The sequence below is a fragment of the Netta rufina genome (genome assembly GCF_964035555.1).
Source record: "Netta rufina genome assembly, chromosome: 19".
Taxonomy (NCBI): domain Eukaryota; kingdom Metazoa; phylum Chordata; class Aves; order Anseriformes; family Anatidae; genus Netta; species Netta rufina.
Genome location: NC_140143.1, coordinates 9,999,001 through 10,012,270, shown reverse-complemented (window position 1 = coordinate 10,012,270; position 13,270 = coordinate 9,999,001). Strand labels below are relative to the sequence as shown.

General features: G+C 43.5%; 1 protein-coding gene across 1 annotated transcript in view; it reads right to left on the bottom strand.

Annotated features, from left to right (window-relative positions):
* The window catches only part of COX10 (cytochrome c oxidase assembly factor heme A:farnesyltransferase COX10), a 101,353-nt gene that overhangs the window by 22,811 nt on the left and 65,272 nt on the right, over positions 1-13,270 (bottom strand). Inside the window, exon 5 of the mRNA XM_084298554.1 lies at positions 10,597-10,667. Within this exon, the coding sequence (XP_084154680.1) occupies positions 10,597-10,667 (71 nt within the window). The remainder of the gene's footprint in view (positions 1-10,596; positions 10,668-13,270) is intronic.

Here is a 13,270-nt window from a genome sequence, read left to right as displayed (position 1 = left end):
ATATATATATGAAAAGTTCTAAAAGTGCTTTGTAACACAAAATCTGAGCTGGCAAGGAATGATGTCTCAAGGGGAGGTAGGAAACTTGCAGAGTGCTCCCAAGGAGCTGGGTTAGTGGGCAGCATTTAGGCACTCTGAGATGGGGAGCTCAGCCTCCCCCTACAGCACTGCCTCTCCTGATGAAGTTTACAGCCCTGAATTTCCAATGCACCTCTTTAAAATGCAAATCCCTTCGAAAGGAGCTGCCCCTTCTGGAGGCACTAGGACATGTCCTTTGTCCTGGGGTCAGGCCAGGCCCATCAGCACCAAGGCGGTGGTGTTCTGAGGGCATCAGGACCGAGAGCAGGGCAACCAGGCAGGATTCAACCCTGAGCGATCCCTAAGGAAGGGATCCCCAAGGAAAGCAACAAAGCAAGAACTTGGCATCCACAGGGCACAGTGCTGGGTAAACTCATAGAGCTGGCTGGATGCTGTCAGGGAGCTGCTTTCTGGAGCTCTGGCACTAAATTGCCGACCACACTCTGGCTTTGCTATCCAATATACTCGTTCAGAAGTCTACTTAGTGTAAATAAATACAAACTAGGATAAAATATCCCGTGTCTGTGTCAATTCATTTCTCTCCCAATGAAGAAACAACCCATGCATGGAGCCCAAGCCTCCCTGTCAGGGCTGTGCATCGCTATTGTTTAAAGGAGTAATTGACACTGTATTTTAACCAAATTGGAGGCAATTAGCTTCCCTCGCTCCTCAAGAATCTGAGCTGCAGATGTTCTGTCTCCCTTGCCAGAGCCAGGGACTTTAAAACTATCATAAACAAACAGGGCTAATTTAAAAGAATCATTTCATCTTGAAAGGGACACATCTCTCTTTTTTACACTTGCATAAATCAAAATTGGCTCAATTGATTTTGCTGGAAGTTTCCACAACGATGATACATTTATGCTGAGATGAGGTAAAAGAGATTTCAACTCAATTGCAAAAAGAGAAACTGGAGTCCCACGCCTGGTATGGGGCTTTTTCCTAAGCACATCCTGCTCTCACTTTACCACCGTAGCTCCATGCCAATGATGCCAGGATCTGTCTTTTTGCTGCTCACAGATTCAAGTGTCTGCAGGAGGACTTGGACCAAGGCAAACACAGCCTGGGATGAGACAGCCTAGGAAACCTGGGGACACTTGCAGTTTGTTAACACCATGTTAGCTAATGTTCAATGTTTGCTAACAGTCAAAGTGAAATAAAACTTTTTATTCTGCCTGTTGTTACTAAGCAGAAACTTCAACTGGGCCCATCATTTCACTTGAGGTAAAAAAAAAAATTAAAAACGAAGAGGACCCGTACTTACAAAATGTTTATGCTCCCATTACATTCGCTATACACACCAGAATGCTAATCATAACAACCCTGAGCAACCCTGCCGAGCGTTAGCGCGCTCCTTGTTGTATGTCTTTGTTAGGTAGGAGTGAAAGGGTGACTAATAATATTCACAGCTTCCCCGCAGTCATGAAAATGTAAATATTTTTTTAAAGTGCTTACAAGACAAACCTACAGTAAATTTGAAAAATGTGCCCCATAATATTTAAACTAAATCCTCCTCTTTAACCTAACAAACCTAACCTTACAACATGGCAGTTAAGTGATCCATTCATTTTATTTCAAAATCTCAATTCTCTCTTCATTTAAGAACCGGAGGCCAGCTGACAAACAGAACGGATAATATGTTCTCTCCAGAAACATTTTTCTGTGATTTAGAGTGATTAAACCTAACACATGCTTCTGCTGAGCCTTCAGCCAACACTCGGAAAGCAGCAAGTAAAGAAGTCTCAGGCCAGTTCTCAATCTCGTTAAGACAGGGAAAACTGAAGTTTTAGAGGATTTATCAAACTAGTGTTCAAAAAAAAATGTGAAAAGTTAGCCCAGCCATTCTTGATTGCGAAGTACAGGATCACAGACTCTAAGTACATTCCTGGGAACAATGAAAGTGATGGAAATAAGTTATTCACTGCATCCAGAGACAGCAGGAGAAGAAGCAACGGTCTGCAGCACAACGAGGACCCAGGCTGTAGACACCATTATTTGGAAGAGCACCTGAGCAGATGAGCCTGTCCAAGTGCAAGGTAGCTGAGATCCTGCCTGTCTGTCTGCAGTTCCCTCTCCAACACCGTGAGCACGTATTCAATGTTCATCGATCATTTTAAGACACTACAGCATGCTCTAAAGTACTTGCCGTGTATCACCTGAGACACGAGCACTACACATCCTGGTGGCCGCTGCTACCATGGAGAACTTCTTCTAAGTCAGTAATTCCTTCATTCAAAAACAAAGCCTGTTTACCCTTCCAAGCTACCCTTTCATTGCTAGTTATAACCTAGGTATGGTTATACTCTGACAACTGCCAGAAGTTGTCACTGACAACTGCTGAAGTTGTCACCGTCCCACTTTTAACCTATACCAGTTAGGATCAACAGCTCTCAGTTCTGCTAGGATCAACGGTACCGAGAATGTAAACGACAGTAACACAAAATACCTTTGTGGTCCCTCATAAAAGACACAGGTACCTCACTGTGAGAGTACTGCAACCAGGGCTTCCATCGCTGTTTGCCAGGAGCCCAGGAAAAGGACCACAAGCCGACCCTCCAAGAATGCAGGGGCACTGGGCACGAATTACGGACGGGCAGCGTGACTCAGTTCCAGGACTGGCCGCCAAGAACCAAACCCTCGGATCCTTCCTTTCTCCTCTTTCCTACAGCAAAATTGAACACGTAATGCTTTTGGGAAAATGAATCAAAACCAGAATCTCATCTCTAAAAGCCAACTGACCCAAGAGCAGGGCAGCCCACAGACACCATCTCGGCGATGAGCGCTGCCACGCCTGGCATGCAGCAGGCACCATGGCAAAGCTGCTGCTTTCCCAGACTAGAGGAGGATGAGGACGGTTGTGTTTTGGGATTCCTGCTTTATTATTTTGGTGTGTTGTCTACTACGGCTAGCATCTGGAGTTATATTTTACAAATATTCAGAAGAATAAACAAAAATCCTCATATACCCTCAAAGTGCACGAATATAACAGAATATTGTCACACGCCGGCAGCAATATGAGTCACTGTGGCTCACGCTCCTTCACAGCATGATTTATAATATAATATTCCTGTGATTCTAGGACCCTAGCAGAAAAAATCAAACAAAACATATCAAAGAGGCTCCCTGGACATCTTAACCTCAGGAATGCTGCTTTTCTAGACAGAAAGACTAAAGAGCAAGCGCCCATGTTAGCACGAAGCTAATTAAAGTATAAGAAAAACCTTTCTTATATCTGCCTTGCCAAGTTGATAGCATGTCAATTATAACTTGCATAAGACATGATAAACTCTGTCCTTCACAGAAAGAAATGCACTTCTAACATGACTTTCTGTAAACAGATCTCAGGGCATAGCAGCTTCTAATCAGAGGCAGCTCCGTAATGGACTTGTTGAGCAGTGACATTTCCTACAACACTTGGCACGCGGTGAATAATGACGCTGTTGTGGTTAAACCAGATAAGGTTCAATACTAATACAGGGAACAAAGTGGGGGATTTTGACTGCATTAAGCCAAAATTTACAAACATGAACCTGAAATGTTTGACAGCCACGAGGCGAAAACTGTGCGGGACTTGGAGATAGGATCCTGGGTTTGAAACTACATTTTGGCTTGCTTGTGCAACATAAGAGAAAAAACTCTCTTTAACATCACCTTTAAAGAAAACTACTCACCACAAGTCAGTTAAAGGAATAAAAATCAAGGGCTAAAGCCAACGTCCAAAAGGCCCATCCACAGCAGGCACAACACTGAAGGATTAGTACACAATGGTTCGGCTGCCTCCAGCTAACGGGGCTCTACCCCCCGGCGAGGAGCTGACATGAGAGGATAAGACAACTCCATTAGGAGCCCGTATCACTTCTCTGCAGTGTTCCCCACGAGCAGATGGAGCAGCTATTTAGCCAAATGCACCGTGACTCCTGGTTTATACATGAGCATCTGGGATGTTTCCTAACGTGAGGCGATGCACAATGTACGCTGATTTATCAACTGTCCCATGTGCAATTAAGGATTCTGATAAATAATTTGGCGGTAAAGGCCCCTCAGCTGAACTGAAAAGCAGCAAGGCGTGAGGGGTCAAGTGTTTCCGCAGGATTTATATCCACCAAACAGAGCTGCCTACAAAGGAATGTCTCCATTGAGCGGCTGCAGAATTGCGGAGGGGCAGGAGGAGTCTGCTGAAGGCGCGAGCGATGCCTCCGCTTCAACTGAAATGAATCTGAATGTAATGTTAGTTCTTAGAACAGCCCTTTTTAGTGCCTTAAGAAACAAAATATAGATGTAGTTAGAGCTATGTAATTTTCTGCTAATACACATTTTGATCTAAGGATAATGTGCAGTATCACCACTTTGCTGTGAATTCTACAAAAAGACCCTAATACCTTAGAACCATTTAATCAGCATCCTATGCAGGCAGTGAATAGATAATTGAAATAGAAGTACTGTCATCCATATCCCCTTTGGGAAAGTGACACAATAAGCATTATATCATTCCATTAGTCCATCCTTTGATGTGGGTTTTATTCTCATTAAACTATGTTTTAGCCTCAAGGTTTCTCCCCCCACTTCTCCATGACGTGGCCATGCCAGAAAAAAAAACACACACACAACCTTGCTGCTCAAAACACGGCAACTACATTTTTACAAGTACTTGTACATGTCAAAAATATAAAGCTGCCTTTCTAATTTCTTGTTTACCAAATACAGTCAATGACAGCTTCTAGAAAACAGGGTGAAAAAAAAAAAGGCAGCCAGGAGGGTGGTGGTGGGGCTGGAATGCATTTACTTGTTTTCAAATAATAAAGGTTGAATACAAGCGGGATAAAAAATGCTTGAAAAGGCTGCTCTGGTGGTGTCTGCTTTGAATTGTGCCCTGTTTAAACAAGAGGAAAGCCTCCCACTGAAAAAAGAAACATTTTTATCATTCAGAAAGATCTCAGGGCAGCCCCTTTAAAATGAGGTATTTTCTAAACAAAATATTGGAATGTTTCCCTGCAGGGAACTAGCATCTGATCTCTTAAAAATGATTATTCTTGAACTGTAGATTTATGGAGTTTTTGTTTTATTTGTTTTAACTTAAATACAATGAAACCTGTCTGAAATGACCACCCAAGGGAGCAGACCAATCAGCTAAGTAGAGGCTGATCTTTAAATGGAACCAAAGTTGTACTGAAACCCTTGGGGAGATTTTAAACTGCTGGCTTAAAACCCAGGGCTGGCTAAATGCTTAATGCGGGTCTCAGCCCTAAGCCGAGGACATGGATTTCCTCTCACTTACATCAGTGTAACTCCACCAACTTCAGGAGAAACGTTCCTGATTTACATTAGTGTTAGCAAGCAAAGAATCAAGCTAATTACGCTGAGTTATCAACAGTGATTACAGGAGATTTTTTCTTTTTTAATGCACGTGCACTTCCTCAGCACAGCAGCAGCAGGTCTGCTACAAGCAACCGAGTAGAAAACTCCGCTTTACGCTGCCAGAAAGAACCAGACCTGAGTCTCAGTGAATTTTTGAGTAAATATGGGAAGTCTGACATGCTGCAATTTCCTACCAGAGAGCGAATCTTCAAGTTACGTACTTGCAGCTGGGACTACAGCTCATCAACACAAGCCATCAGTCAGAAATATTCCTGCCTTCGGAGCTCTTTTTGGGCTGATTCTTCAAGAGTTTGTCTTAGAGTTTAAACTGACCAAAGTCAACACTGCACTCAGAAATGTCAACAAGTAGGAAAAGTATTAACGTCTCCATTAATTACGGCAATAATTAAGAGTGGCCATAAGAACCAGGAAGCTCATACACAACACCGAGGAGGTTAATGGGATTCCAGGAAAAAAGGTATTTACCAAACAAAATGAAGACTTATTTCTTTTGAAGCATCCAAGGCATTATCTGTGTTGTGCCAAGTGAGCAGACTTAAAACTTCTTAATTGCACACGGAAAAGGAGAGCGAAAATATTTTGCATAAGGAGAGCACCGTTAAATTCCACAGCGTGTTAGTCACATCTTGAAGGTTTTTCAGATGAGACTGGATAAAACCTGGAGTAACCTGGTGTGACCTCCCAGCTGACCCTGCTGGGAGCAGGAGATGGGACCACAGCTCTGTGCGGTCCCCTCCAGCCCGAGCCACCCTCCGATGCTGCCCGCTACAACCAAGGGCTGTAGGACTGGGTCCCCAGAAATCACTGCGAGCTGCAAACCACTGCAGGGGCAGGACTGAAGGGGGTCTACACGGTCGTGAATTAGTCAGCTATTTAGAGCATGCTGTTTGATGACTGATGCGGCAATTTCCCACTTTTTGTTTTTCTGTTTTTAAGACGAAAACTGTTTTGTACAACTATTAAGTTTTTATGAGTGCTTAGCACAGCAGATCCAGCAGCACTGTAAGTTCATAAAACCAGACGCTTTTTAACAAGTGGGTATGCGGCTCCACGTGGAAGGGCAATCAAAACTGCCACTTGTACAACATAATGGAGCAAGACACTTGTCACACGAGAGGCTAAGCTCACTCAGCTACTGCAGCTAATACTGGAGATTTATTTAAATTAATCTCCAGGAAAATTAAATCCATTACTTTAAGAAGCGAGGGAATAAATCATACCCAACAGGAAACTAGGAAAAGCTACTGCCATTTCAGTCAAATCTCGGGAAGCATGAGCACACCAAATTTTTTCTCGTCAATGACATAAAAACAACTCATAGCAGGAAAAATAATATCAGCTGTTGTTGTAATGCAAAACACAAATAGCCTTGATGAGTTTAACACTGCAACCGAAGTATGAAGAACATCTTAAGCTGTTTGTATTTCCAAACAAGACTCGAGGGGTCAGAGGAGGGAGGAGGACGTGTGGGCAGGCTGGAATGATGGATGGTGTTTAGTGGCATGCTGTGTTTGGGTCTACTCTTGTTATTTTTGCAACAGGATGTCTCTGATTACTCTCTGAAGAGAGAATAAGGATGGTTACGTCTCATTGCTCAAAGGGGAATTTTTTCAGAGCCTTACAAATTAAATAGGACGTCGGGAAGCAAGCGGTCAATGAACCATCAGGTGCTGTTTGTCACAAATCTAGCAAGAGCATCAGAAGGTTCCCTGGGGGCATCAGCAGTGGGTTTGGGGCAGGCAAAAAGCTATACGTACTCTTTTCCTATGTACAGGAGACCCCAGCTCTGCAGAGTCCTTCGGTGTCATTGCCTGTATGGTTTGCCTGGCGTCAGAGCCAGACGATTTTACAGCAGGGGCATACTGAGCCTCTCGGTAACTCTTTCAGCCATGAAGTTGATGATACAACATGTGGAGGACGTCACAAAGGATGGAAAACAATTACTGCCCCAAATTGCATCCTGCCAGAGATCTTTGCAGAACCAGCTCCTGGCTCACAGGGCGCTGCTGCCTGGTGTGATGGTCGGGCTAAAGCTGCCTTGTGTAAATACCTTTTAAGAGTGAACAGACACTCTGTGTCCTCACTTGAACCTCAGAGGCTCTGGTGACAAAGACACCTCACAGCACAGCCCTGTTTCCTTGAAAGCTCCTCAGGCGCACTGATGCCAAAGCAAATTGCAGCGATTTGAACAAAAGGCTCAGTCGTGGGGACCTCAAACCCTGTGAACATGAACGCAGGTAACATGAACACGCAAAAGCTTTGCCTAGACAGTTTGTTTTGGTTTGCTTTCTCAAAGCAAAGGCTTCAGACAGAAAGGACAGAAACATACAGGCTGTAAACACTTCCAGGGATGGGGCATCCACAGCACCCAAATGCCTCACCCTCTGAGTGAAGAATTGCTTCCTTATATCTAATCTTAATCTCCCCTCTTTTAAATTCATAAATGGGGGATGGGGAGAAACTTTACAAGTCGGGTCAGTTACATGGACAGCTTTTCTTAAACCTAACTAAACTGCTGAAGCTGCAAATGGAGGCCACAAAGCGAAACACATGAGAGTAATTTCCCTACTAGAGCCTAACATTTCTGATGAGCCAACCCCATAAGTTGGCTTATTGGCAAGAAAGACGCGCGCTCACCCAGGGCCTGGATGACTCAGGGACACACAGGACCTCTCGCTGGGGTGTACCAGTGGGATTCTGGCCCAGGTCCCAAGCATCTAAGAACTGTCACCAACTGTGACATGAGTTGCTGCAATTGTGATGCAACAGCCTCTATGATGGAGTCCCTGGTCTCTGCAGCTCCTTGGTGGGCAGAAGTTTGCGTCGAAGCCACCTCTGAAAGCCCTTCCAAGGAGGTGCACTGTGAGTAACTCCCCTCTCTTCAGAAGGGGTCTCAAGCTCAACTGGACCACACAAAAACTGGTATCATCCTGCTACCTGTACTGTCCTACACAAACTAACTAGGGTGAATAAATCAAAGGGAAAGGAAGAATGGAAAATTAAGGAAATCATGTTATGTTTATGAGCAGTGACGAAGAAGGTGGATTGTAAAACGATGCACTGGGTATCACAGATGTTATAACACAACATAGTTTAAAAAGCACCCAACATCTCAGGATATGAAGCAGCTAAAGAGAAGAAAATGTCAAAACTCAACCGTCAGATACATTTTTTGGACAAGAACTCAGCATAGACCCCAAGCTCTCTGGATTCTTTCCCAGAGCTGCGATACCAGTTTACCTGCAATTTATCCATCTCTGTCCAGTCTGTTTTTGACTTATTTTAGCATAAACATTTAAGGGTTTTATTTAATCAGCCAGAACAAACGAGTTCAAAGAACACCAGGGAATATGTGGCAAAAAACAGCAAGGTTAGATCACTTGCACTGGATTATTCTCCTCTGGCACACCGCAGCAGAAATAACCCCAGTCATGGTCTGTGTGTTCAAAAGTCTACAGGGAATTAGGTCAGCATTATTCAAGGTAAGTGACACTTTAAAGAACTTTAAATTAGCTGTTGACAGTCAGGTAGATAGATTGATGAGTGATTACGTGAAGTCCCCAACATTGCCATTTTGTGGTGAAAGCAAATATGAAAAGGGGGAAAAGAGTAAGAAAATATGGTGAGATGGGTTTGCCGATCTGGGATGCAGTTGGTTCATTTAAGGACGCTGGGAACTTCTACAACTAATTGCTTCCTCTAAATCAAAAGTTGTCAGAAAGTTTCCTAGCAGAATCACTGCAAGCAGTGCAAGTCAACTATGTAAGAAAGAAAGAGGGAAAGAGGAAGAGAGCTTTCCTTATCATCTTTCTTCCTAGCTGGCTGGAAGGGAGCAAGCCAGTGCTTCTGTTGCTGAAGGTCCACGTATGAGGAGAGCAGAAGCGCAGAGCCCCTGAGCTGCACAACTCAGGCGGGCTTATTGCATGTACAACAGATGTCCTTACTGCAGTGGTCCCTAAAATACATTTTTAAATAAAATTAACTCAACTCAGGAATCTGTAATTAGCACCATCTTTGAGAACAAATCAGAACAAGTTTATTGAAGCGCTCTAACTATTTACAATGAGAGCAAATTTACCCTCAAGGTTCACTTTACTATTTTGTCTCAATTTTCTTGTAATTTCATCCATCACATTTTTTTCAGTCCTCCAAAGGTGATGGATAAAACACAGAAATAAATAGGACCAACTGTTCGCAGAAGCCTAAGGGAAAACAGAATTTTGTTATAAATAATCCTTGGCACAAATCATGGAAATGCAATACTAAAATTGTTTGTTGAATCATTTATGAATTGGGCCTTCAGTTTTAGTTTGCAAATAAGTTACAGTTTTTGTTGATGTTCTTTTTCACTCTGCTTTTTTAGCTGGAAAACGGCCTTTGAGAAACTGAACTGGTACATAATCCAGAAATCAGAGTGACTGATGGATTTTTTTAAGGGAATCCCTGTGCTAATACAGGACTCTTGTATTTCAAGATAGATGATGAGAACCTAAAGGATGACCAACTTTTACAAAACTTTCTTAAGTTGCCGCCATTTGGGGTTTTCATTTCAGCTTTATGCTAAACACATAGAAAAGGCAAAAACAACATGGTGCCTTACAAAACCACTAAAACAAAAAGATTTTCCACGTAGGTAATTTTCAGCAGCACCTCTATAGGACAGTTTCTAGAACCGTTCAGGAAATGATTTCCAAATACCTCTCCCAGGAGATTCAAATGAATGCATGTGATCCAACAGATAAATGGGAATGCTAAAAATAAGACACAATCTTGTGTTCATTCCAAGATGGGGGATTTTGAAGATTTGTTGTTACAAACTAATGCAAACCTTGAAGGGAACATAATGGTGTGCTGCCACGCTGTGCATGTAGTCCTGTCACACGTACAGAAATCCACAAAAGCATGGAAATTTTGCTTGCTTGAGGATTTCGGTATTTTAGAGGACAGCTGATTACCCAAACTCCTCACATGAAAGTTATAAACATGAAAAAATATCAAAGAACAGAGAGATGCATTTCTTTCTTAGACTTTTGTCTGTAAATTGCTATTTTTCCTCATCTGAAGAAAGAGAGACGCTTGGAGACAGATAAAAGCAACGTAAGACCATTTCTCATTAGCTGGAGCAGGTGTGCTCAGCCTTACCTGATCTGTCCTCGCACCAGTGGTCTGTTTTTTGTCCTGTTCATATTCGAGTCAAACGGAACCTCAAAGAACTGTAAGAGAAAAAAAAAAGGAAGAACCGAAATGAAAGGATGCCGGAAATCATGCCATGCGTGGAATGTGCCGGCTGCATCTGCAGGTGCTTTCATCTCTAGTTTTGAAGGTTCAGAAATACAACTGAAATGGCAATCTCCTTTTACTGAACTTTGATAAGTCTGCATTAATACTTTTGGCATCCCCTTAGAAAGAAAATCACCTGGAGGACAAAAACAGTTTGCACAAGTCCCCAAAAGTTAATCATTTGAAGTAGAGCCTGATTCCAAGCTCTGTTCTTGACAGCTTTGATGCAGCTTTTATACACAACAATTATATATAGACATACATGCACATATACCTCTGCCCCCGGTTTTATATTAATACAAACAGCCCTTACAAATGTTGTGCTTCTGGTATTTTAAAGACAAATGCCATAAATTTTTTTCAAGATCTTCTAACTTCTGAGAACCTATAACCCACCCAAAAATCAATCAACTCTTGTAAAATGCTACTGAAACTGCGCTGAGCATCTAGTTCTAGCAGCAGGGAATGAACACACCATATGGTGTTATTTAATGTCACAACCCAATTTGACTTTAAACACTGCCTATGGGAAAATTCAGGCGGCACTATCATCACGCTACAAATTCCTGCAGGCTTTTGTACGAGCCGCTTTTTAAAGAATGTTACTGGAAAAGCTGAGTGCAGTTTTCCATGCAGCGAGCGTAAAGCTGTTTCACTCTACATGCACAAACCAATAGTAAAAATGAAAAAACAAAAACAAACAGAAAAAACCCAACCACCATAGTTAGAGATTCACCAAAACTTATTTAGAGGCAGAGTAATATGTACTTATAGAAAGAGTATCTTCTACTGACATTATGTCTGAGGTTTTGGGGTAGGATCTCAATTATAGCGAATACATAGGACAAGTAGCATAGCAAATCGTAATTTCAAATAATCAGACTGACAATATGTTGAGTAGTCAAACTGCAGACAGATTTAAGATGACTACATGATAAGATCTATTCTATTTCATCAAGCTGATGCATCCTTCTACACAATAGAAGACAAAATTAGCAAATATCCTCATTCTGACATATCCACATTGCTCGCACTTAATCGGGATGCACTCCCCAGTGTAGAGTGGAAATGATTATTGAAATCTATGCAAAAAAAAAAAAAAAATCCAAGGATTTTTAAAATTTGTACATTGCAAAATTCAACAGATGTCACACATTTATCCACACAGCCTCTTCCACGCACCGACAACTCCGAGAGGGCTGCAGGGAGCAGAGCAGAGCCTACTGGGGGAACTTCCCACACAGGCATGCCGAGAGGACAGCACCCACCTCTACCACTGATTGCTTTCAAGTAATTAGTGCATAACAATTTGGGAACCTCTGCTGTTGCTCCTAAGTACTGCAAGCACAGCGGGGAGCAGACACCCTTGGATCACCCCACCCAATGCCCGCAGCATTCTCCCCTTGAGGTGAAGGCCCAGGAGGAATCACCTTCCTGGCAGTTTTGGCCATCCCCAAGATTGAGGTTGGAAGAAATCCTTTCTGCCTGGGTATGAGTGAGAGAGCACAGACGTGCTTGAGCCCACGTGCTACGTTTTTTTCTGTTTAAATAAGGCTTGCCAACAATACGCTCTAAAAACAGAAAGTTTGGCAGTGGGCATCACCTCCACGTTCTGTGATGCTGATGAAAGTGCCCAAATTTGGGAAAGAATGAGGCTGAGGGAAGAAGAGTCAAGGGCTGGGCAGCAGCGGGGCACCCCCGGACCTCTCTCTGCCAGCCTGCGGTGCCAGACCCCTGGAAAAGCAGTGGCCTCGTCCCCCTCTGGCGGCTGGCCATGGTGTATTAGTGACTGCTGCTGAAGGCCCTGCTGCACGCTCACGTCCTCAGCGTGTCCGTGATGGTCTGAAAGCTGCCAGGGCCAGCACAGGAGGAATCCTGCACTTGCTGGCACCTTTACAAAGCGGCCTCCCCAGACAGGGGCTGCCCACCCAGAGGAGGACAGGACTTCACAGAGGAAGAGGGCTGTTTTCTAAGCCTTGTCCTCTGTGATGAGGCTGGAGATGCTGCTCCAGGAGCACCGAGAGGTCCCGAGGGTGTGCACCACACACCACTGGGTGCAGACGGACTGGGTGCTGGTGCGAGGCCGGGGTGGCAGCGCCGGGTGTCACACAAAGAGCCTCTGTACGCAGCGGCAACAAGTTCGTTCCGGGAAGAGAAAGCACTCTGCTTGGATGTGAGGCCCGTGATTGCTTCTGACAGCTCAGCATTTTGCTAATGGGTTGTTTCACTGTTACATTTCAGAGACAATTATGTTAAATGAAGAAAAAATGTCATTTGACATCCGAGTGGTAGAGCAATGCAAGGGGAAATTCTATAGAGCTGAAGTCTTCTCTTTCTCTTCTCCTGGAAATATTTTGGGCTATGTACAGTTTGGGTTTGTCTTAAAGGCCCGGTCTTCCCTTTACCGGTATTTGCAAAGCCTGACTTCCCAGCTTTCGTCCAGTTTGAACTTGTGCTCCTGAGGAGATTCTGGCTCTTAAATACTCTCGGCTAAAGGTACTCGGTGTGCGATGGATAAAATCAAAATAGTGCGTAC